At 42.6% G+C, this 26,535-nt stretch overlaps 2 protein-coding genes across 2 annotated transcripts in view; one reads left to right on the top strand and one right to left on the bottom strand.

The window, feature by feature from the left end:
• Window positions 1-682: 682 nt before the first annotated feature.
• ERMP1 (endoplasmic reticulum metallopeptidase 1) lies at window positions 683-24,750 on the bottom strand. Its single transcript, XM_061554162.1, has 15 exons — window positions 24,437-24,750; window positions 22,167-22,534; window positions 20,576-20,703; window positions 19,086-19,191; window positions 17,757-17,903; window positions 16,743-16,835; window positions 13,230-13,421; window positions 12,039-12,259; window positions 9,917-10,109; window positions 8,836-9,044; window positions 7,496-7,648; window positions 6,083-6,282; window positions 5,465-5,580; window positions 4,497-4,669; window positions 683-3,049 (listed from the first exon to the last, which is right to left on the bottom strand). The coding sequence occupies exons 1-15, from the start codon at window positions 24,700-24,702 to the stop codon at window positions 2,888-2,890; spliced, it is 2,727 nt and encodes a 908-aa protein (XP_061410146.1). The 5' UTR covers window positions 24,703-24,750; the 3' UTR covers window positions 683-2,887.
• Window positions 24,751-25,084: 334 nt separating this feature from the next.
• The window catches only part of LOC133344157 (MAP kinase-interacting serine/threonine-protein kinase 1-like), a 31,703-nt gene continuing 30,252 nt past the window's right edge, over window positions 25,085-26,535 (top strand). Inside the window, exon 1 of the mRNA XM_061554161.1 lies at window positions 25,085-25,123. The gene's annotated coding sequence lies outside the window, so the exon portion shown is untranslated. The remainder of the gene's footprint in view (window positions 25,124-26,535) is intronic.

Below are 26,535 nucleotides of genomic sequence, written 5' to 3'. Positions count from 1 at the left end.
AAAACATTTGTCAAAAACACTGCCTTATAAAGGATATATAATAAACGACGTTTCAGGCAATGGCCCTTCATAAGTTCGTAGTACATACACGATCTGATGCGCTATGTAGGAGCAATTGGCCAACACGTAGCAGATTACATAACTCATTTTCAGGCAGTGTTGACGAATGTTGAGTTAAATATTCTAAACTATTCTAAGCAGCAGTGTGGTGTGCAGTAGGGTGGGTAGAATAATACATAGTGTAATATTACATAAATATGCTAAAATTCCTCTTGAGATGCAAATTATTTTGTCAAGGCGCTCTTCCTCCTCCCTCCCAGCTTAAATAGACGCTCCAAGCCCAGGACGTGTCATTCAGACTCTGTCTTATCGACAGACCTGTTCTTCACCTGAGGACGGCTGCTTGCGTTGTGGCCGAAACGTCGTGAGAATTATTTAATTGTTTTATTTTTATTATTTCCATTCTACGTGACTTTACCGAAAGAACCAAGAAGATATTCTAAAGCCACTGTATGCAGCCAATGTACTTAGAGAAATGTTTATTACCATGAATTGTAAAGTATTTTTCTACGTTGAAAACGTATTTTAAATCAATACAGTGTTCATATCGATTTTGCATGCACTTTCAGTTTATATGACTGACATGGAATAAGAATATATGGCAATACAACAAAAGTTTGAGGCTTGATATTTTATTATCAAACACCACCTTTATACAGATTGCTGTATTTGATAAAACTTAGTGCAAAAAAAAATAAATCGGTCAATAAGATGCACTCCTTGGCAGATATAAATCCGTTACTGTAACAAATGTTAAACGGAATAAAGTTATTGTGTTAGATTTAAAATTAAAATAAATATTCTTGAAATATCAGATCTAATGAACAATCTAAGGAAAGGTAGTTGGTTATACCTGCTGCTTTAGTCCAAACTTGAACACAAGACCTAACTAAAAAGCACCAAATTCACGATATTAACCACGAGTTTATATTTCGTTAACAAGCGCTCAGTACATGCAGAGGTTATGTACTGTTTACACATGTATCTTTACGGTCCATTAACCTGTAAAGAATACAACAGGGGATGACTTGATATTCCAGGGATCCTCAAAGTATGTTACATGTAACCATTAAGTCAATACATGTGTGCAACCTTTATTGTTATAAGTTTGTATTCATTTGATCACTGGCATGAAGTAGGAAATGTATCGTATCAAACCCAATTTCTGGGAAAAGGGCCAAAACTTGAAGTTACATTACTCCTTGCAAGTAGCTCTGCTTAGGTTCATTATTTTAAACCCAATTCTTGCCAAACTTTACCTCCGTACTTTCAATCTACCTACTACTGCCTGCATGTTTAAGCTCAAACACACAAATTAAATTGACCAATTTACAAAAATACCGTTACTTTTATTATTTGTTTTGTACGAGGGTGTTAAACAATTTGATGTCTTGGAATGTTCTAATCAATTGTGGCTAGTGGAGTGGGGCGAACACACAAGGAGACCTAAGAGTTTTATCCGTGGTTTAGCCATCTTAAAATGAAGCACCAGCATGGAAGCCCATCCACAATTCCAGGAACACATCATAAAACGGGAGGTATCGATTGCATTTAACGGATTCAACGTTACTAAGGCCACTTCCGATAAGGACTGTGTGGATAAAAATATTGATTGGTTAGATCATGAGACAAGATCTCCAGGTTAATAAATTACGATATAATCAAAGGTGCATTCCAAGACGCCATAAGTTACCAGTTGATATTTTTTGTTTAAAGCAAATTGCTTAAATTACAAATGTAAAAACAGAATGGCACTTCAATAAATGCAAATTCAGTTTAGGACCAGTTTAGGCAAGACGCCTAATCTCGGGCAAGGGGAGTCAAAGACATGCGACACACTGGTTTGGTTTCCTGGGCTGAGATGGCTCAACCCACACAATATACAATACTGAAAGTGTTAATCTCTGTCAGTGCACCACCGACTCTTCGAGGCGTCACATGGGACTACCAAGTATAGAAGTTTTCAAATAAGATCCCACCCCACCACACCAACTCCCATGTACCACTTTGGAAGTCAGAATTTAAATGCGAAACACGTGGTGGTCAAGGGATGTGCCCCATTTAGACTCACATATTCCAAAAAGGCAGGGAGGTGGGTCTGACAAAAGGAGTGTCATTTGCATTTTAACTCTTGCTTGTCATGGCAACGTCCACCACGTAAGATCATTAACACAACTCTGATGTATTTTTGGTTTGTACCATGTGTTGTTCAGCAGGACTTCTGACATCTTGCACCACGTGACAGGAGCTTCTTCAGGAGATGTTACAACTCAAATATACATCGGAGACTTACAGCTTTCGTGACTGCAGGAATTAATATTCTTTGGGTCTTTCGGTAAATTCACGTAGATAGGTTCAAAGAAAATTAAAAAATACTACGTTTCTCTCGCAACACAAGCGGTCGTCCTTCAGGAAAAGAAGACGACCACTTGTGTTGCGATCAAAACGTCGTAGTTTTTTATTTTCTTTGAACCTATCTACGTGACTTTACCGAAAGACCCAAAGAACATACATTGGAGAGCTATAAAGCAGAACCGCAAAGTACTACGCAGCAGTATCCTTAATACAAACCTTTTTTTTTACTTTTGAACCAGGGAAAGGAGACCATCTTCCAGCTCAAAACGGTTTCGGCTACCAAATGTGAACAATAAATTAATAATGGGGAATGAGTGTGGAACACTGCACTCTAAAATTAAATGCTATTTTTTTGCAGAAAGTTATTTCATCCAGTGCAGCCATCGCTCTGAATGCCATACAAACTGTGCTAATTCCTTTATTTTTTTTTAAGTCATGTTTTTTTTCCACCACAATGAATCAATTTTTCTTTTCAAAATGCCCACAAGTCATAGGTGCTGACCCAGTCTGAAGAAAAAGTCCAATCAGGCAACTGCTTGAGCAGACTGGACAGCTGAGGGGTCCTTCGGCTGGGACCAAACAAGTAATGTGTTGCTACAGCAACCTCCACCATTGGCTTCTCGGGGTCTGTGACCTGCATGAGAAGAAAAACATTGTCATCGATAAATGGCTCGAGAGCATTTTTTCATCTTTGCACCGAAAAGTCAAATCTGACCGGGTCAGTTCAAAGTACAGCTCTGTCAGTAAAATGCAACACGAAACATTTGCTGTTCTTCACACCCAGCCCGAGGGGTTAAAAACAGTCCATCTCCCCAACCCAGCAATGTTCTCAACATTTATACGGCGTTTACTCTTATGGAAATGAGATGCATAATATGTGTAGTGTTGGTGGAGAGTGGTTAGCGCAACGCTCTATGAACCTGGCCCGCACAAGTTTGCTTCCCAGCATTGGTTCACATAAGTGGAGAGTTAAATCTGAAACGGTCCTGGAAACTTTTCACCAACATACTGACCAGGATGGTGAAGTATGGTCAAACAACCCCCATTACTGACATGGCATGGTTTGAGAAAGGACTGTGAATAATAGATTTATTTTATAAAAGGTATGTCAAGATTACACTGCAGTTAGATTATGAAGATTGGGTTAATTTTAACATGTAAAAACATCACATTTTGTGAGTGAATTGACAGGATAATCAGATTTATACAAAGTCATGTTACAAAATTCTAAACCTCACTGACAGTATCGAAGACTTTTTGTTAAATTTCTTCCACTGCCCTTCACAAATAAATTATACCACGCAGAAAGTGCCTTCTGCCGAGTGAGAGATCTTACAGTGAAGTTTCCGGGAGGCTTAGGGGTCAGAAAGAAAAGGTGAAGTACATACTCTTAATAACCTACGTTTAACTTTAAATACATACCTATATAAACATATATTCATAGTCCTTTGTCAATCCAGGCACAAGCCTGTGATTAAACTGGATTCAAGTGTAGTGAGATGATGGTGCCAGGCCAGTCAACAATGACTGCACAAGAAAACCCATCACATTAAATTTGGTTCAACACTTAATTTGGCTAAATTCTGCCTCTGAGAATTAACAATATTGCTTTCACTGTTATGCAAACACACATTACTCTTGGTGTCAGGGAAGGTGGATAAAGTTATTCCCCTACTGTGTGGATTCAAGATCACTTTAAGGGATCTCAGACATAGTTATGATATATTTTCTTCCACGGGGCATTCTATAACACGAAATGTTGCACTGCTCTTCAAAAGATCTGGATTCTTCGTCTCAGACACAACTGACAAAGCTCAATTGGGATACATTTATAATGGCATGATATGTTAGGGCACTGCCTTTAAATGAGACTGACCTCAGCAGCAGTTGTTTTTAACTCTTTGTGCCATCCGATTGCACTCCACATACACGCAGTATGTATACATTTCATTGTTATCATTATTATTAAATTTGAAGAAAACAAGTCGAAAATGGATGTATCGAATAAGAAAAAACACATTTGTATGCATCGTTCTGCAGTTGGCGGATCAGGGTGCTTAAAACCACGGTCGTCAGCTCACCTGCATGTCCAGCCAGAGCCGCCACGGCGCCGTGTACGTGCCGTACGAGTAGAATACAAATCGCGCCTGTGAGTAGTTGTCCTGCGGCGGCGGAGGTGCCCCCTCCCCCAGCGACCAGCCCACCAGGGTTGTGCCCTCCGGCTCACGCACGTACAAGGATATGTGGTGCGGTCCTAAGGTATCGCGGGTAGAGAAACAGACAAGATGGGGAGTGGAATAATTCAAATGCTCATGATGCGTGCATCGAATATTGTGTGCAGGGAATACATTGTTTGTGTTTTGCAGGTTTGTATATAGTTGGGGCATTTAAACCCTGCAGGCCACTAGACGGTGCTATATTCACCACAATGAAAACGTGTAAACACTAACAACTTCTTAAATGGAATCATGACCCTAAATCAATCAAATCACAAGAGGTGGGTGGGAGGGGGTAGGTGAATTATGATATGGGCCTATCTACTGAACGTGGAACCACAATACACAAAAAGTTTATTTCATGAGAATGTAAGATGCTTATTACCGTACTTTATTTTGTTATTTCGGTGACGAAAGTTCTACTCGAGCCAACGAGATTCAACCTGGTTAAACAAAAGAAACTTCAAACTAAACCTTTGTCATAAGAAAATGTTTGTATTCTGGGTGATTACAGATATACCTTTAGCCATGTCATATGTAAGATAATGTTTCATATACTTTCTCTATCAACTTCAGAATTTAAATGGAACAGTACAAATTATATTTATATGCTTATTATGATGTTTATCTTTATCATTTCTGGTAATGAAGTTGAAGTACTTAAATCTTGTAATGGGATAATATCCGTAGGATATATTCTCCACATATAATACAAATAAAGCTGTTGCAATTTAAACTTAGTTCAATAACTTACACAAGATTATCTCCATACAAGTATATGCATTTGTATTTGTTATTATAATTTGCCCGGAGTCAATATGTCAGTGACTTACCAGACACCTCAAAGGTCAGCCTCCATGTGTTCGAAAGAAGCTGCTCTTTATCAACCAAAAGCATCGACAATGCGGGAGACGGGGAGACATCTGGTGCCGGCAAATACCAGCTCTTCCTGCACGAGAAGAGCAAAACTGTTATTTCGCCTTCAAAGTGATACAATTCACAATTATTATATGGAACACTTCTCGCAGAATGTGGAACGCGCCCATTATAACGCGGTTTCTGAGCGGTCGACAACAAAGTACTTTCTTTAGCTGCTCCACGGGCGAGCAATACAATATAGAATGATACAGTACGCAGCGTACCCTCATCTCAGTTCTTTATCCCACGACGGGATGACCGCAGGCTGATTTTACAGTGCAAATGTGATTCAGTACAGTAATTCCTGCTCAACGCATTTTTTCTGAACGCGGTACTTTTCAGGAACGCATCTACCGCGTCAAACCGGGAATGGCTGTATTTATAAATGTTCTTTGTTTTTGCCGTTAAATAATAATATCTGCTCCACGTACAAAATCTGCCTGCTAAGAGCCCACCACGAGCCACCAACACGCCACGACAAGAACCAAGAACACGAGCACCAACACGGCAAGCGGCAGCCTCCACCCCCTTACCGAACGAGCGAGTTGACGGGCAGGAACCAGGGGTAGCCGCAGAAAGGCGCGGGGAGGCAGGGCGCGCGCATCGAATCGTTGAGAGCGGGGATGCTGTCCGTGAGGTGCGACACGCCGCTGTAGTCAAAACCGTTCACCCACACTCCGGAGTCCCTGTGCACCACGGCACCCGACGCGTCGTGCAGCCGCCGCGAGATGTGCTGGTGGATAGAAACGGGACGAAAAGCTCACGCGCACGCCGCTCCGTTATTTTTGCCCGTCGCTCTATTTGGATGCGCGGAGTACATGTTACGACTGGCGGAGGGCGCCCGTCTTGCCGAAGGCAGTGGATAAATGTATATTCAATATTGATCCACAATAATATGTTTAATCAGTATAGTATCGTTCATGCAAACTGCACCTCACAATTGCTTAGGAAACAGAAAAGCTGGAAGGCAGGCAAGTGGTGATCCGGCACCAACAAATGCCCAAGCTCTACAGTCCTGTGCACCTTAAGATGTAATTAACCAATTAATGACAATTTATGCGGGAGGAAACAGGAGCACCCAGAGAAAACCCATGCGTGGCAAAGAGGCAACACTTTATCCCAAAACAGAAGGGACAAATATTAATCTTCACTTTGCTGTACCACCTTCTCCTTACAAGTCTGGGTATGGCACTTCGATGCAAACAAGAAGGGAAATCCGCAACATGTGTGGGTAACCAACCCTCAACTCCAGTGCCCCATTGATTTCTTATTGACCCTGGTCTCATGAAGTACGTAATTGGTTACAAGAGACATTTAGGGAGTTTGATCGGCCGTGGTGAAACAATGGCATGGCCCCTACATTCGCCTGATGTAACCACCACCGGATTGTTTCTTGACGAGAACTATTCAAGACAATGTGGACACAACAAAATTGAGATATCAATGACCTCAGCTCACGCATTGTTGAATGTTGTGAGCAGGTCAGACCGGCAATGTTTAACATTTAAATATTTAATTAAAGTGTTTTGAGAAATATGTAGAGGCTTTGGGGTAAAAGGTTTTCTCTAGGATTGTTCTCAATCATTTTAGTATGGCATCTATACATGGATTTTTCTGTATCATGTTATAACGTAGTTTTTTTAAGAATAGTCATATTTAGGCCTGTCCTATTCCACACACACATTTTTTTTTGTTCAGCGCACTTATCATGCATGACTTGAAATGCAGTCTTGTTTGCCAAGTACTTCAATCATTTATGGAAGCGCAGTGTCACTTTTATCAGGACTTCCTGTCAATAAGTTAGAACGAATCATTGACACGTGCAAAAACATGTATGCCTGGCATCGCACAATTTAAATCATGTTAATAATATGCAAAAACTCTGAAAAGTTGTGCTTGTCAGTTGCTCCAAAGGTGGGCCCGTGCCCAGGAAATATGGAACATACTTGCATGTAAAGCCGCTTGGGAGTCGGACGGATGGAGTCGTTTCCGTACGGGAAGAAAAAACCGGCGCAAACAAGGCCAAAGGTCAAGAGAAAGACCGCTGCCAGGGAAAGTAGCGTCTTCTTGGCGGTTGGCATCAGGTAGACGAGGCAGACCTGTCGGGGCCACAAGCGCGAGTTCATGTCTCGTTACTGCTCGCGAGATATTCCGTCGAAGCCTCACCAGCCATGGTTGCGGTCAAATTTCAGTCAGGAAAGGCCAGTGCCAAGAGGAATTTTACAATCTTGCCAAATTTTTGACGAATAGGACCCGCAATCAGTCCCTATGGGTGGTTTAAAAAAGGAATACACAAATCATATGTTCTTACTGCCAAGTGTAAGTTAACAAGTTCACTTGCGCTAGGCAGCAGTGCATGTGAACTGCGAAAATCCTTGAACGTTGCTTTACAAGGCAAGCTGTACCTATCAATCTCACTCCCTTTTAAAAATAATACAATTTGTTTATAACATTTACGTTGCATGGGGTGTGTCATTCAGACTCTGTCTTCTCGACAGACCTGTTCTTCACCTGAGGACGGCTGCTTGCGTTGTGGCCGAAACGTCGTGAGAATTATTTTATTATGTTTTATTTTTATTATTTTATTATTTCCATTCTACGTGACTTTACCGAAAGAACCAAGAAGATGAATCCCTGCAGTCACGAAAGCTTTAAATCGAAAAATGAATGAACATCATTTTATGTAAAAACAAATATTTTCTGCAATGTATTTCATGGAACATTTGCACACACACACTAAACCCACAGTATTCAATATCCCAATGAGAATTAAGCAAACCAGCAGAAACATTGTTTTGAGTTTAAGCATGAGCAATTTCTTTTGGCTGCCAAAAATACCATGGAATAAACACAGTGGAGAAAGAGAAGTTCAGCTGCATCCACGTCGGGAATGTGTTCAAAGCTTTAAACAAAGGGAGCAGATTACTGTCCGCTTGATGTGTTTATTGTACTGCTTCGAAACATTTAAAAAATGAATCAATTGTTAACTTTTATTTTCATTTAGAGTATAATTTAAAGTCCAATTTTTTTGACTGACCACCACCAAAGTCATGTACCTTGTGAACAGATTATTCAAAGTCTGCAACCAAAGTTCATACTTGAACCTTTAATGATTTATCATTCCCCACCAATCTTAGATGTGATAATACGAATGGCATCATTATGTAACCCACATGCCTGGCATACATATAAAAACTTACATCGCAAACTGGTCAATCCACATTTTGCGATTCCCGCAGCAAAGCGGTAAAGCTCCACGAGACCTTACGATTGCATCGGCACTCACGGGGTAAGAAGAAAGCACGATGACAGCGGCGATGGTAACGATGGCCATGACGACGTCGGGAACGACTTGTGTGCCACTGCGGCCCATGATGGGCAGGAACATTTCGTAGAGGTTCCACAGCGAGTACAGCGTGATGAGGTACGGGGGTAGCAGTATCGCCAGGAATACAGAGAAGCGACCCGGGCTCACGCCAACACTCGCAGCCGCTTCTGAAAAGAAACGGCAGGCAGAATTAAAATCACGCAACACTTTCGATGCCAACAGCTGCGGTGGGGACAGCTGCCCACAGGGGGTCCCCCCCCCCCCTGCCTGCTGTCGAGCACCTTGAGAAGTACAGCATGGGAGACGGGATATAAATATGAAGTGTTGATAAAAAATGCTATCATGTTAATTTTAACAACATAACGATTACCGTAACTATGGAATTGTGGTCTGCAGGACTTCAAGAAAATAAAGATTACTTAATAAGATATTTGACTGCAGTTAACGAGCATAAGCCTGTCACAAGTATTATAATCATTGCAACTTTACAACATACAATGCTTATAAAGCACATTGTCAGTTACAAAAGTAATAATGAATCAGATGAGCTAAAACAAATATTATACCATATAACCACCACACCGTCAATTACTCTGGAAAACATTTACCAAATCACCAATTTAATGGATAATAGCTATTTATTTAAAACATTAGTTGTGCTTTTCTCATGTCATAAATATTATATTAGGAAATAAACTATGAAAAAAACTAAGAACAATGACGAATCTGATATAATGATGTTTAGTAAAACTGATGATACAATTATTGTGGATCTTACCATACAATATATTGCAGTATCATCACAACACTCCCATCATATTTTTTCCCAAGCTCTTATAACCTTGCACAATTCGGCAAACATTTGAACTCTGATCTATTATTATACATTCCATCATGCTATTTGTTGCTGGCTGCTAAACGGTTTGGCTTTTTGGCCATGTATTCGGCAAAAGTATATACATAAAGAAAAACTCACAATCAAAACGATTGCCAACTGACCCACAATGTGAAACGCGTGCATCGCACGCTACAGCCAGACCTGCTCTGTGCAGCGATTTCTTCTGAAGACCAAAGAGCACAGGGCGAGCGGCCAGGGAGAACCCAACCCACAGCGCGGGCAGGAAGGCGGAGCAGATGCCCTTCGTGTTGAGCCACAATAGCAGCGCGGTCCAGAGCATCAGTGCCGCGTCAAAGCTACATTCAGCTGCCCGCTGTCCCGTCTGTCCCGCCAACTGCAGTCACATGCACACAACATTACACACCGCAGGGACGTTTTGTTAATTTTAAATGTGAAAAGAAATCCCGTCCTCCAATTTTATTTAGTGTTGGTGTAACATTAAATTTCAAGTCATGTCATGGGATGATATATACATTAGAATCTCTGACAGAGCGGCGCAATTCTCCGTGTTAGAGCTATGAGATCCCTTCAAGTGACCTCTGTTCAACACAGTAGGGGGCAGCACTTTCCCACCAACCCGACCACCATCAGTTGAGCTTACAAAGTCATTCCCAGCACTAAATTTAGTGTTACATTTTTGTTTTGTGCAGCAGTCATTGGTGATCAGGCTGAGACATCAACTCACTACACTTGAGAAACTGGTTCACTCAGAGGTGACTGTCTGGATTCACACCACGGAACTCAGGACATCACTGACACTTAACACTATGATGACGTAAACAACGATTTTACCAAACAAAATACAAATCTTGAAACAGGTTTTGTAAAACTGTATATCTCAATCTAATAATATACCAATACTGCAATACTAAAAGAGAAATCATTATTGTGACCAACAGAACTACATTATTTGTTTCATTAAATTCTGAAGCCAGTTTGCATCTCACATGGTGGTGTCTATTTCTGGACAAAGCACATCAACGTAGGGGGTTGTGACCATGGCAATGACAATGTACGCAAGTAATATGGGTGCTCACTAACCGTGTCAGCTCACATTCAATGTAAGGTCATCATTATTATCCATATCTTGTATGGTATTGCCCCAAATTACATGTCTGGAACTGTATATGAAGACTTATGATCATTAACCACTTAAGCATCAACTATATGGAGCTGTCTTAATTTCAAAATAACTGTGTAGATTAATTTTATCGTGTTTATGTCTGTTAGATGTATTTTAATATTTTCCTGTAACCTAGGGAACTGCTCTAAAAATATATATAACTGTAAAAGTATTTTTGGAATCTGTACAAAGTGACCTGTGCTGTGAATTTCACAATAAGAAAGAGGTTATCTTATCTGCCAGCACTGCATCTTGATATAAATTGGGTTGTAAATAAAATCTTATCTCTAAAGGTGCGTCACTCCACGGCTCAGCCCTGCGAGCAATGGGCGGTGCCACTACTTTATTATTATGGAGGGGGGGGGGGTTAAATGGCATTTACTGTATGGAGGCCCCCATGCTGGCAGGGTAGCCCATGAGACACCATGCAGTCTGTAACATCATATTACTTCATATTTTTAAAATTTTCCAACCCTCGCCTATACCGGGTGATTGCAAATTGGTGGGGAGAAACGGTGGCACGGTGGTTAACGCACCGCACGATGGACAAGGCTACCCGAGTTCGATCCCTGGCCACAGCTGCCATTCGTGGCGAGTGACATTTGAACCGGTCTTGGCTAACCTGCTCGCTTCACCAACCCTCAATGCCCAGCATGGTAACGTATGGTCACAGAACCCCCATGACCAACACAGTGCGAGGCCTTCATTGAACAGTAGCTTGCCAAAGGGCTGTACATTATATCATCTAGAGTGCATTGGCTGATATTTTAACGGTCAAAGTACATGTTAGTAATTTAACAATAAGATTGTAAGATTTTGAACTTTTTACCGTTAGCCACTTGGCTCCACGGAGATTTCAAGCAGGGGGGAGTGGGATAGGGGTGGGTTCAATTCTATTGTTTGTCCCAAGAGTCACATAATTGCTTTCATGGGCCTTCCCCATTTTCATTTTTGAAATAGTATTCAACTCAGATTTTCTCAATTAAGTTTTAATCCCCCCTGCCTTCCCCGCACCTCCCGTGTCCTCGTGCGGTGCAGTGCATCCATCTGCTCTACCCAAGAGCATTAGCCCTTCCCGCTGAAGAAAATAAAAAAACTGATCATCTAAATCTGACGCGAGACCCCGAGACGACAACTTACGCCGCAATACCGCCGCTTGGCCAGGACAAGCACGAGCAGAATGATGGCGAGGGCGGGCGCGGCGTAGAGGCCGACGAGAACCGTTCTCTCCGTGTACCACGACATTGAGCGGCCGATCAGAGTGATGAGCAGCGCGGCTCCAGCAACGGTGATCACGGCGCCCAGCCAGGCCACCAGCAGCACGCCCACTGCCCGCAAGACCTCCCGCAGGTACGCCAGGCCTGTTCAGTCAGTGGAAACAATCGGCGGGAGGATGGCAGAGAGTGAAGGGGTTGGAGACAGTACAGTTCAAGGAGGATAAAGATTTATGGAATATTTTGAGGGTTTTTGTGAACACGATAATCACTCTTTGGTTCTTTCGGTAAAGTCACGTAGAAAGAAAATAAATTAAGTAATAGAATACGACGTTTCGATTGTAACACAAGCAGTCGTCATCAGGTAGAACTCAATTTGAGAGAGAGACAAAACACAGACACGGAGACACGCAGACAGACACACATGCAGAGAGAGAGAGACAACACAGAGACAGACACACAACATAGACACAGAGACCCAATGCCTCTGTGTCGTGGCCTTAAATAGACAGAAGGGGGGGGGGGGGGGGCAAAGAGAGAGGTGGGTCTGCTGGAGCAGAGAAATTAGCATGTCAATGAGAGAGCTGTGTGGAAATCCACCCCGAAGCGGCCGGGGTATTCTCTCCCCCTAACAAATGTATCTTATCGTGTAAATATGGCTATTCTCACTATAAGAAAACCATTCTTTATCAAATGGTATAATTAAATAAAGATGCAACTGTTGTAAGTAAGTCTATATTCAAAATATATTAAGCAAATCTAAACAGTACAAATTACAAGATAAAAGCAATTAAATATTAAGTACTAACATGCAGCTGAATGTTTCAGTCATTGCCAGAGAACTCTACATAACGTCGCCTTTGCTGTGGACAATACGCAAACAGCACCATGATATTTAGGGAGTGTTTACACTGCGTCAATTATATGTGTTTTAAACATCACAAAAGAGGCACGATGGATGTTGTCTTAGAACACACGATGCGGGCACGCTTCGGGCACGCTTCGGGCACGCTTCGGGCACGCTTCGGGCACGCTTCGGGCACGCTTCGGGCACGCTTCGGGCACGCTTCGGGCACGCTTCGGGCACACGCTTCGGGCACGCTTCGGGCACGCGCACCTGCACTGGCCAGGTAGAGGACAGCCAACGATGCCAGAAGATAATTTATGAGGATGCCCACTCGAGCCGGGTACGCCACGGCCTGCAGGCCGATCACGTCGAAGAATACCATCTTCCCATGGCGGTACTCGCTGGAGTCGGCCAGCAGAGATGAGGATGCCAGGTAGCGTACCAGACCCAAGATGTTGTCACCTGCGATATGAGACATGGCCTCCATTTAATCACAAAGTCGGGATACGCAGTCGTGCTGTTTAGCTCTCAGATCTGTGTTTGGGTTGTATAGCTTAAACTTCAAACTTCAAATCTAGAATTGTATAGCTTAATTGTTCAGCATTATATATCACTGATGTTTCAACTCCATGTGCTGGGAGCTTCTTCAGGAACTGAGAGCGGAATGTCTGACAATGACGAACAACACGAGGTATAACTTGAGCACATGTCAGAGCTAAACAGTGGGCGTTGATGTTAATAAGACAGCACAAAATAACTATGAATGTACACGTTAGACATTAAGGTGCAGTACCAGAATTATACTTTTATCAGAATAATTCTAATGTAGATGACTCAAGACAGTATTGTCACAAGCTCACTATGGAAATGGAACGTGTTGTAACTTAAAGTATGCTGCATATTATAGACGAATAACATTTACCCATGAAACCCTCGCTGCAGGGGAGTTTTGCCTTGATATGTTTGGTTAATGCCATTGATGAGTGTTTGGCTGGTGGAAGGCGATCAAGACATCTTCTGGTAAACTTGAAGTCCCAGGGCCTACACCAACTAGCGAGGCCTCGTAGTCACCCATCTAATTACTTACTTGGCACAACCCTGCTTCGTTTAACAAAATACAAAGAGAGTGGGAACATTTCGAGTGGTTGGTTGGAGGCAATGATGACGTTTCGTTTCGTATACCAAACAATACTTGTGTTTGGCCAAAAGCAAAGCTTCCGATTATTTTTACAGGTTCGTTTCGGTTCATGGAATTTCTGAGCATGACTTTAGTTAATGTAATAATTTCAGAAATTATATATCGGTTTATGCAATTTCAGTTTTAGTTAATGTCACACGAAGAATAATGTGCGTTGAAAAATTAGGGCGGTGTGCAACCAAGATGCTAAATAAATGTGCAGGAGGTCCGCCTAATTTTAAACGGCTAAAACGTGGACGGGAACAACAACTAGACAAATAGAAGTGCCCGTTCAAGTCAACACTTTGGATAGCAAGCCAACAGGACATTATCCAAATCAGATAAGGCTAAACAATTTACATTTCTGTTCTAAATGTTTCTTTGTAATCATGTCAATTCCAAACATGCGTTGCTAACTGCCCTTAACAAAGTCTATTTTTTCGGAATGATAAATATACTTGTATAGCCTATTGGCCATACTCCATAGGGCTAAAACCATACTTGTTTACTAATACACATGCCGCAATGTTTTTTTATTATTAGTTTAAAAAGCATATACAGTGTATCGCATTTCACAAAGTGCAGATACCATATACAGAAATAAACCTCACATTTTTTTTACACAAATCTCTTTGCAGAAAACACACAACAGTTACTCTGCTAGTCCTCGGCAACAGTGCCGATGCTCCAGAAATTGTTACATGCTTCCGAGTAGATTAATGTAATCCCTTTTTAGAGCTGCTGCAGCCATGCATGGCGAGGCACGCCTGTAATCCAGCACTCTGGAGGAAAGGTTTGGTGGATCAAATAGATTTGCGAAACTCCCAAAGCCACTGGGCAGAGGAGTTGTCAAGAGATGGCAGTACAGTAAGTAGGTTCCAAAACTTGGCTGTGGCGACATTTGAGTGTTATCGCCTTATATGTGCGATTTTTTTTCTTCCAGATGCTTTAGCTTCCTGCCAGAAAGATTATGGAAAATAAATTAACACACTTCTAAAAAAAACCTCCGATGGGAACAGTGTTCATATGCTAATTAGTCTGCGTGCTACAGGAGATGGTGAAAAGCTATAATAATCTTGTGTACGAAATTCTATCGGCACTTATTAAGCCTAGCAGGTGTAAAATCCTATCCCTGACCTTAGTAATACAGTAACTACAATTAATGTCCAGTGGACATAAGCAATTATAAAGCTATAGACCACATGTACTTATTGGTTGTGTGGAATTGGACATTTCCTCTGAAACACCACACTCATCATCGATGTGCTTTGCTCAGGACTCTCTCTCCCCTCATTCTCGTTTCGAGATTTATTTTATATAAAAAAAAAGCAAATACATTCTTGAAGCCCGTGAGAATTGCTCCGTTTCTTGGATTTACTAAAATATCAGCCGAGACTTCAAGCTGATGGCAAGTGACACAGATTAAACTGTACAGTGTACCTAGTGATTTTTGTTAAGTATTATTATATAGTAAGACTTAAATTGTAAATATCCAATTACGTTTTCGTAACTTATGACACGTTAATTAAGTATGTGAAGTGGTAATCACGTATAAATGTAAGTTAACGTTAACAATTAGACATTATTTATTTGCAATACGCCCCGCTAGGACAGGATTTATTATATTCAAGAGACTTTCATAAATGACAATATTATGTCGGCAATCGCAAATAACAGCCAGGGAACACTTCACAACTGTCGAGCATTGGCAGAGTTCTGAAGACACACTGCCCGTTCTTCCCCGGGGCAACATCGCCTTGTTCCAAGGCAAGCAACTTGTAAAATCAAACATTGCTGTATTATGCAGTTCATCTCACCGTGACTGACAGCAGTGACAGGATTGTGGTCCGTACTAAAATGCAAACCACTCATTCCACTATCCTTTGGAATGGCTTCTATCTACCCCCCTTTCCCAGAGCAAAGCACTCCGTTCTTTGAAATTATTTCACCTTAGCCTGGGCATGTTTATTATGCAGAACACAGTGGCGTGGATGTTGAACAGAACAAGATTTTTCATGGAGCTTTGCCTGTCCTGTCGCATTGAAGTGTGGTCTGTTTTTTCCACAAGCAATACACCCGACTGCATGAATACAGTATAGTACATGATCCACAAGAAAGGGCAATCTGCTCTGTTAATGCCCATGATCTTCAATTAAGATAATGGATTACAGCAGCGTGATTAAGGTTGCAAATGACATGTTAATTGTGAATAACTTCAAATCCAGTTTTTTCTCCTCTTGATATTTCTGTTAGAGTGCACGAGTGTCGTCATTACAGTGATTTTTTGAATGTCTCCGAACACATTCATTATTAATGGTGACAATTACCTAAATCATTCTGCCACATACAGAATGCTCAAGTAGTTAATCAAGCACTGAAATACAGAAAGGAAGGATCTCATTCAGTAGCGTAGCCATCGAGAGTGTCGACACTGCAACTGCACTGAGGCTCATGGGCTGGCCTATAAAGAAGTGGGAAATGAAACAGGGGGGGGCCCCCCCATTTCATTCAAGCATCAGGGCCCAAATCCAGCACGCTAACATCAGTGATCTCATTAAATGTTATCTTGTGTGTGCTTTTTTTGATGCAAGGGTGCAATGTAAAACCTGCTCTCTGGATGCTTCCAGACGGTATCCGGTCAGCCGAGTCATACTCCGTGTGATAAATGTAGCCATCTTTAATGAACGCGAGGTCAATTCCTAGACACGATCATACATCAAACGTACACATATGGCCTTAGTGTGCATTCGCATACAGTAGTTACCTTTTATTAATGGTAAAAGTGCTAAAAGCAGAGTTTCCAAGTAAAAATGCATTGCGTTCAACACTGCTGTGAACATAGTATACAATACAGTCCTTAATTGCGTATCGTAAGAGAGACGAGCTTAGCTGCGTAAGCCAACACTACACAAACATGGCATTGTGAATGTTTACGAAACATGCCTTACAAAACTCAGATTATCTTGTGAGCCAGCGTGGCTTGTTTTCAATGCCAATCTAAATGAGATCATATGCCAACTATGCCTCGGTATGGACTGCTCGTACCAAATGCAGTACATTCCAAGTACCTGAACTAGCAATCTTAAATGGCACTTGCCCTTTAACGCATGTAAACATTAAAATCAGCCTTTATATCAGGGGTGGGGAACGTCCGGCCCGCGGGCCGTATAAGGCCCGCAAAATCATTTGGTGTGGCCCTGCCAAGGCAAACCCGCAGGCGGGACTCGAAATTCAATAAATTTAGGAGCAAACCTGGAAAAGCAGTTGCGAGTAGCAGCAACATCATCAATACCAGCTAACATCACACGCCTCACCAAAGAGAAGCAGTTCCAGCCATCGCATTAGGGGTGAGTTAATTAAATGTTTGACCAAATATAACAGGCTAATTTTTAAGTTGATAATGTTGGATGGCCCGCGAATGATGTTAGAAATATCCAAATGGCCCTTGGCAGATAAAAGGTTCCCCACCCCTGCTTATAGTTAAGAAACTTAAGAAACTTAAGAAAACTACTATGAAAAATGAGCATTTTGTTCGGTAGCTTTTAAAACCGAGAAAGAATAAGATTAAGATATGAGCACACCTCAAAGAAAGACGCACGCAGTTCTACGGAGCTTCGCACCTGGAATGTTTCCAAAATCGCGCAGGATTCGAAAGTCTGTGTCAGATGGGATAATGCCGCTCTGGAAGACCTCCTGCCCAATGATGGAGGCGAAGGGATGTTGTGCCGAACGCACGTACGCCTGCACCAGCCACGGGTTCTCTGGACCTGCAGATAAAAAAATATATATGTCAATGACCGCATAACAAAAACAGAGATGTAAATTCTTCTTGGTTCTTTCGGTAAAGTCACGTAGAAGGGAGATAATAAAATAATAAAAATAAAACATAATAAAATACAATTCTCACGACGTTTCGGCCACAACGCAAGCAGCCGTCCTCAGGTGAAGAACAGGTCTGTCGGACCTGTCTTTATGATAGACCTGTTCTTCACCTGTGTTGTGGCCGAAACGTCGTGACAATTGTATTTTATTATGTAAAATGTTTATTATTTTATTATTTCCCTTCTACGTGACTTTACCGAAAGAACCAAGAAGATGAATCCCTGCAGTCACGAAAGCTTTAAATCGAAAAAAAGAGATGTAAATTATTGATATTTGTATAACAATGTCATTTCATCACCCAGGAAAGCCTTAGCAAGTTAAAGACTCTTTTTCAGTTGAGTTGTGCATTGGGAAGTTTGGAAAACTGTTTTTAAGACTGTTTGACAATGGGAGAATATCAGTGCCTGAAGCAATCCCATGCATACAAGTGGTTAACACTCATCTCCGCAGAGACATTTCATACCAAATATATATTCAATATATTTAATTATCTTCAGACTAAATCCACTGCTCTGCCATCTCCTGAATTCGCCACACCCCTATGCCTATAATGCCTGGTACATGTGTCAGTGGTAAGTCAATCTAAAAATAAACAAGACTCAAGCCTCCTTAGCTTCTGAGATCTGATGCGATCAGACAAATTCAGGTTAATCTGGACATAGGCACGTAATGATTGACTGATTAAATAATAACAAAAAACTTAATGTGCGAAATAATAGATGATTTACCATTCTTGTTACAAACAACATAATATATGCCATGTTGCATGTAAAGTAATTGAGTGAAATACATAGAACAAATAAAATAAAGCAAAACTTTGACCCCGAAACATGACAATTCATCCAAGTATGGGGGGGGGGGGATTGGTGTATGGTTACATGCCCATGAAATTACCTTAACTGTAACACCAGTGTCATCTTCCATACACTCTCGCGTCCTTATTTGATATCAACATACGGTCCAGAAAATTATTTTAAATATTATCTTGGCCATCAACCGGTTCAAAATGATGTACAATCCAAGCATACTCCTGAAGGAGAGATTACAGAGGGAGGGTTTAATCATACCGGTCTGAAAGACGAGCTCTTTGCCACCCACTCCTGCTGCTTCCAGGTTTATAAAAGCACGGACAAGCGATGCCCATGGGTGCTTGGTGATGAATCCGTGACTTGCCTGCACACCATGACAGTTGAAGGGTTAGTGATGAAGGTTTGCATCATTCGTTTACAACTTGCAACACACACTATATATACACTTAAAATTAAATACCTATTGCATTTAATACCAATTTAGTTTCATCCCATAAACTAAATTATGTATTATCATCTTTCCGCTCAACGTGTCATTAAACACATGCCCCTCTTTTTCTTGAATCTTCTTCAGATGCGGTGATATTTAAGGTAAAGGTGCACGCTACTGCTTACGAAAGTGTCTCCATTAGTAGGAGCTTTGGAGAGTCCTTCTAGATATTTCTTGGCCTACTCTTCCTCACTGGCCAGATATCTTGGAGGAATTGGAAGTACCCACACACTATCCAACGACACGCAGGCCGACGATTGACTAAGTGTAATGCACCCATATATACTGCTGGGTGACCAGAGGCAGGAGGATTCATAAAAAAATCGTTCATTGTTTAAAATGCCGAGCAAGGAGATTGAATCGGTAACTTCTAGACTGCTAGCCATTACAACGTGTCATCTTTGGTTATATTAAAATGCTTTACAAATCCAAACTGTATTCCATCTGCAGCATTAACAGGAGGCACTCAATGTTTTGTTACTCAACTGTGCTATTCATGAAATGTTTTTGTGCATTTGAAGTCAATGAGCATCGATTGCCTCTCAAAAAAGAAAGAGAGAAAACGTGTTTTACTTTCTTTCTTCACACACGGTTTTAGAAAGTGTATTTTTCAGCACATTTTAACAAGCACACTGCAATAATAACAATCAATTTAAAAGTCACATTAAGTGTGCAGCTGAGGTCACCATTTGGTTCACTGGCACCAAACCTAGTCTACATTCCTCCATCCACATTAGGCTGAGATAGACTGATGTTATTAATTTGACAGCATCCCTGATGAAATTATCACATGTGGACACAGTGTTGGGCAAAGTTCCTTGGCAGACACTTAGCAAATCACAAAACAAATATTCATTACTCAGCACACCCTTTGACATAGAATGGCCGGGAAATAACAGAGCTTTTGTTGCATAATACTGTATCTGTAGCATACCGAAGTGGGCCTGTAAATGTCAGTAACTGCACCATCGAGTTTAGCAGGAGGCAGCCATCCATTTTTTTTTAATATTCAGAGAAAATGCCCAAGGATTCACCTGCCAGGCTAGTTCCCTAACGAGACAGAACTGCAAATCTGAAACGGGTAATTGGGCATCTTGATGCAGCAAATCTGGCTATGACGGTCCCACCTGATGACAGAGACTTGTGTTGCCTCCGAAACGTCGTGATTTTATTGTTTTATTTTTATTAATTTTTATTTCATTTTTTTACCTACGTACCGAAAGAACTAAGAGTAGGTAATTGGGCAGCCTGCTCACACCTGAAGAACGTTCTCCTCGGCACCATTGAAAAGGAAGATGATGTCATGCAGGAGTGGAGTCTCCAGCTGTGCCAGCACCTGCAGCACCTCCAGCATCACCGCGCAGCTCACCGCATCATCACTCGCCCCTGTACAGCACCCACAGTGGAGAAGTATTTGAATCAAATACTATTATTTCACGTGGAACATCAGGGTCAAACCAGCACGGGGCCCTCACAATTCGGGTGGCATTCAACTGGATATTTTTTCTGTGCCGAACCGGAAACAAATTGAGATACGCTGACATCTGAATTTGGCTCAGTGCTAAGCAAAGTAATTTGTGTGACATTAGTACACCAAGGACACAGGGTAACCGTGTTACCTACATGCATCTCGGCTTGCTAATTGTGTGTGATGTCAGTGGCATGGGTCAGCTTACACAGTAGAAAAAACAACCTCGTGCCTTCCTGAGCCAGGGCTGGATTAAGGTAAATTCATAATGATCAATCATTTTCTATCCACTGCTGGATGAAGGCCTCGCCACATTGTCACCATCCCTCAAAGTCCAGTGCTGCTACCATTGATCACACTTCCACACACGAACTGATCTAATTGCTCCATCTACACGGTAGTAGCCTATTGGACGTTCTACTGTTTCGGCTGCCATTCCGTGACCATTCTTGTCCATTGGCAGTCATCCCCTAATGGTGATGTATCCAGCACAAGCCCATTTACCTATCTTCATTGTAAAATTGATGTCTAATTTTTTGTTTGTTCCCTGATCTATGGGTTTATTTTTCTCAGTCTCAATGTCCTCCCAAGTGACTTAAAAAGGAACACTGGGACCAGGAAACAAAAATTACACAACGTCCCCCGTGAATAGAACCAAGAGGATATCAAGGTGTGAAAAGAAAATAGCATTCTGTACCCACAGCACGAAACAATAATTACGACTCTAGTCTTACATTGCGTTCATTGCCTGTTAAACCAAACGTCAATAAAACCAACATATGAATACATTCTAAATGTATGTTAGTGATTGTAACATCACGTTTATCCATTAACATATATTTTATGCTGTATAACACAACATGAATCTGACATACAGATAGACTATTTAAAATACTGTAAATTGTTTCCACGATTGTGTCTAATGTACCACAAAGTCAAAAAAGGCTTTGTATAGAAAATATCCCAATTTGTGACCATTCACCGAAATGTGGAAGGAGTTCATCACCACATCCCTGTTAACATCAATGTAATAAACTATATTATTTCATCTCTATTAACTATGCAGCCACTGTAATAACCATTTATAAGTCACATTTTCTGTGAAGTAGGGAAATTACTTCATGCAGGGCATTCTCATCATCAGCGTTGGTGTACGGTGTTTTTAACTGCAATATTTTTCTGTCTTTTCTTGGATTTTCTGTTTGCACTTAGTCACATATTCACTTTAAGATGTTTTTTGTTCATGTTTTTGTTTTTTGTTTGTTGCGGTTGCCCCCGATTCAAGAGCCGAATGGCTCACAGGGCTATACCTAATAAATGAACTTGAACTTGATAAAAAAAATTGCACTCTGCCTAACAAAAAAAAGTGTAACAAACAAACCTGGGCCAAAGGGTACCGAGTCGAAGTGGCAGTTGGCGAGGAGGGCATGGCGCCGGGCACCTCCTCCATGGCCTCCATCACCATCGCCCAGGTGGCGCGGGGACAGCCTCACCACGACGTTACTGACATTGGCATAGACGCTCGTGAACCCTCCCAGAAAGTCAAGGTTGAACGAGCCGGAGGGGCGCTGCAAGTCCACGCGGATTCGGTGAGCTGGTCGTCGGCCAGCCGGTGACGAGGATGCCGAGGCCTCGAGCGACTGCGATATGGCCTCCACTTGCGCCAGGATATACGCTACGGTTTTGACCTCGGCAGCCTCGCTGCCCGTGGGACGCGGCCCCAAACCAGTCATGTATTCCAGGTGCTTCCTGTTATCAGAGCGGCAGGAATTTGACAGTGAGATATTTACAGCAACGCAATCAAACGCCCATCACTGCCAAGTTGTGTTTTGAAGGCCTGGTCATTGCCGATAAATGCAAATGTATTTTTGATGCCAGATGTGGTTTCAACAATATGGGTGTGCCAGCATGGAAGAGCAGTTAATATGGCAAAATAATGCTACATATGCCCAGAATCTACTGCAAATGAAAATATTTAAGGAATTGAGAATATTTGTCTTTGACACTGTTGCTTTGTTGAAGAGCAGACAATGGGTATGCAACAACCACACGCTAATTATATAAACAAACCTTACAAAACACATGGCAACACTGGTACATGATATTTGTGACGTATGCACTGCAAACAGTTTGATCTTTGAGTGTTATCCTTATAAACACTCGTATCACAGCCCCAGTCAATTAGAACAGTAACAAAGGTTACTGTCGAATTATCTTAGCCCTTTTAACAATTCATCTGTGCTCGGCAAGTATTTCTGCATGCACTGTATTTAAAACATGTTGTTCTTTGCAAGGTGTCTGTCACCAATGACTGCTCTGCTGTGTATTGTTAAGCTATCCAATCCCCCGGAATTTAGCAAACCCTGCACACAAAGCAGCCTCTGCCCTCTGCATGAGGCTCAGAATAGCTGCCCTCCCTGCCTGCTGCCCCACCACCCACCCTGACCAAGCCTAAATTCCATTGCACAACTTTCGTTCAGCCTATGTTCTTCCAACTTAATACAGACAATTTTCCATCTGAAAAAAAGACACTTGTATTCAGACCATGCTTTTATAATTATACCGTGTCCACAAAACTCCATTCACACGCTGCCATTACGACCCCACTTGGCCTGGTTACTAGACATACGGCCGAACAACTTAATTAAATCCATGCCCTTCTATTTTATCAACATTCGCCATAAATAATACCACCGAAGGATAAAGGTTTCCCCAGTCCGTTGTAATCTCACATGGTCTTGCAAAATAACAATGCACCTTGCACATCCATACGAGGTTATTTCATTAATCTTACCCATCTCATACTCTAATTTGATCCTTTGGCTTACAAAATTACCGTTAATCTTCAACGCAAATGTCGTGGTTATTCAAACGCTGCGCTGTGCTACAACTTCAGCCAAACCATGGCTTTGCTAAGACAAAGTGGCCTTTTAGAACTCCACTGCCCTGGCAATCAACACATGCCTGCACGACTGTATTGCAAATCAATGCATGGACCATGCCCTAGTGACCCCGTTCTTTTCTCGACTGCTGGGGGGGGGGTCAAACATCAGCAAGGTGACCCATTCGATCCCCTTTACAATTGCATAACCCCAAACCAGCCCAGGATGAGGGACTCTGTACCCGGTGTCTAATCGCCTAATCTCTCTTTCAAAACACTCCAAACGCCTCGCTTTACACACCCATCACCCCCACCTCATCGCCACCGTTACTTCTTAATCCTCACCAGAACCAAAGCCCGAAACAACTCAATCCTAACCCCTACTAACACACCTCGCCCCATCTGAGCCCTTCACCACCATTCATCTCAGCTCATCCCAACGCTCACCTCATCCAATCGAACCTCTTACACCAATAGCTCACCCCCACCACCCAAAAACTATCACCACCTCATCGCATCCCAACCGGCTTCTCGTCATCCCTCACCCGACCCCACTCACCTCACCTCATCCATCCCACACTTTCATTTCTCACCCTATAACCCACTCATGCTCACCCCAGCCCTCAACTCACCACACCTCAACTCACCTTTTACACCCTCAACTCACCAGACCCCTCAACACCTCCACACCTCCTTCACCCCACACCTCATCCATCATTCATCTCATCCAACCACTCACCCCTCACCCCCCTCACCCCCCTCACCCTCACCTAGCCCTCTCGGCCACGAACTGCCCGGGCTGCGCGTTCGCCTCGTCGAGGGGCACGGGGAGATGCAGCAAGGAGCGATGCACGGCGATCAACAGCAGCGCCGTGTAGGCGAACAGCAGCCACAGCAGCAGCTCCGACGAGCCGGCTCCACGTCTCCCGCCGTCGTTCCGTCGTGCCGAGTCGATCGCCTCGGCTCCCTCCCGCACGGCCGCTCCATCGGCCCCGGCGGCTCTGCGCTTTCTCAGACCGTCGTCCGACGCCTCCATGTTACCTTGGGCTGTGTGGCCGCGTCTCCCGGCTCTCCCCACTATTTAGCAAAGTGGTACAGTCCGACCGCCTCGCCGCTTCTGTATCGTCACGCGCACGCGCCCCTCTGGCCCCGCCCCCTCCCCATTCATTTATATAGGGACAAGCCACGCCCCCTTCCCCTGCTGCTCCACCCCTAAACCACGACTGAACACCCCCCCCCCCGCCCTAAGCTGACGAATGGTATGATCCACCGGGATTGCGTGTATAGGCACGCGCGCGCCTCACACCCGCCCACGTGGGACGACAGTTATGCCCACGTGCACTTCTGATGCCCGTTTGTCCAATCCACTGCTGGATGAGGGGTAAGGGCCCTCAAAGGCCGTGGTGGGGATGCTGGGCCAGTGTTTTGGTGGTGGCAGAAATTGGTGTTGAACAGAGGTAACATTGCACGTGCGAGGGGGTAACTACTAAATTTTGAATTTAAACTTTCGTGACTGCAGGAATTCATATTCTTGTTTTTTTCGGTGAAGTCACGTAGATAGAAAATTTTATTTTAATAAAAATTAATATTTATAAAATAAATATTTATTTTATTTTCTATCTACGTGACTTTACCGAAAGAACCAAGAATATGGATAACTACTAATCAACACTTTGTAGGAATGGGTTCGAAAAACAATGTGTAGTACTTGTGGAAGTGCTATCAAATACAAAAAACTACCACATTTCTGGCAGGCTCAACTGGGGACATAGTTCATCCCCTCTGTCAAGCGCTCCTACAGTACTCGGTAATAACCACGCCCATTCAACCACAAGCCCTGTCGATACTGAGTGGCCGACTCACGTTTTTGGCACTGGCTCTGCTTTTCATAGGCCCCACCTACTAATCTGCCAACCTCGCTCTTTGAAGAGCCAGAAAAAGAATGTTAAACCAGGATGATGCTGGATGTAATCTTTAGCGAAACGTAAACTTGTACATTTTGCTTGCTTTTCAACATTCCGGTTTGCTGAAAAAAACGAATCAATTGATATATTTTCCCACGTAATAGCTGAACGGTGACGCACAGCCAAATCTTGTACCATAATATAATGTCACGCGATGGTATGTGTCCACCAACCCCTCGTCGAAAAACAATGGATAAGACAGAAAACGAAGCATAATGATTCAACATTTAAAGTTCTATTTCTGCACTCACCATGCTTGGGACAGCATCGGTTTAAGATTTTTGCAAGCCACTGGTGGACCCCCGGAAGGTGCTGATGCCACCACTGCACATCAAATTGGGCCTTATGAAACAATTTGTCAGAGCTGTAGATAAGGAGTCGGCAGCCTTCAAGTACCTTCAAGACTTCTTCCCTAAGCTGTCTGAGACAAAGGTCAAAGCCGGTGTCTTCGTCGGACCACAGATAAAGAAGATCCTGGAGTGCAATGAATTCCCGAAGAAGCTCACTAGTAAGGAGAAAGTGGCTTGGAACAGCTTTGTCGCAGTGGTTCGTGGCTTCCTGGGCAAACACAAGGTCGAAAACTACGTGGAGCTGTCTTTTTGGTTCTTTCGGTAAAGTCACGTAGAATGGGAAGTAATAAAATAATAAAAATAAAACATAATAATAAAATAAAATACGTGGAGCTCGTTGAGACTGGTGAAGAACTATGGCACAATAGGCTGTAGGATGTCCCTCAAAGTCCATATCCTTGGTGCTTATCTTGATAAATTCAAGGAGAACATGGGAGCGTACTCGGAGGAGCAAGGCGAACACTTCCACCAGGATATACTGGACTTCGAATGCTGCTACCAGGGACAGTATAACGAGAACATGATGGGAGACTACATTTTGGGGCTGATTCGTGA

The sequence above is a fragment of the Lethenteron reissneri genome, chromosome 19 (genome assembly GCF_015708825.2).
Source record: "Lethenteron reissneri isolate LAM-NWPU_2019-01 chromosome 19, ASM1570882v1, whole genome shotgun sequence".
Lineage (NCBI taxonomy): Eukaryota > Metazoa > Chordata > Hyperoartia > Petromyzontiformes > Petromyzontidae > Lethenteron > Lethenteron reissneri.
The sequence above is the reverse complement of the archived record's forward strand: the minus strand, read 5'-3'. Positions and strand labels throughout refer to the sequence as shown.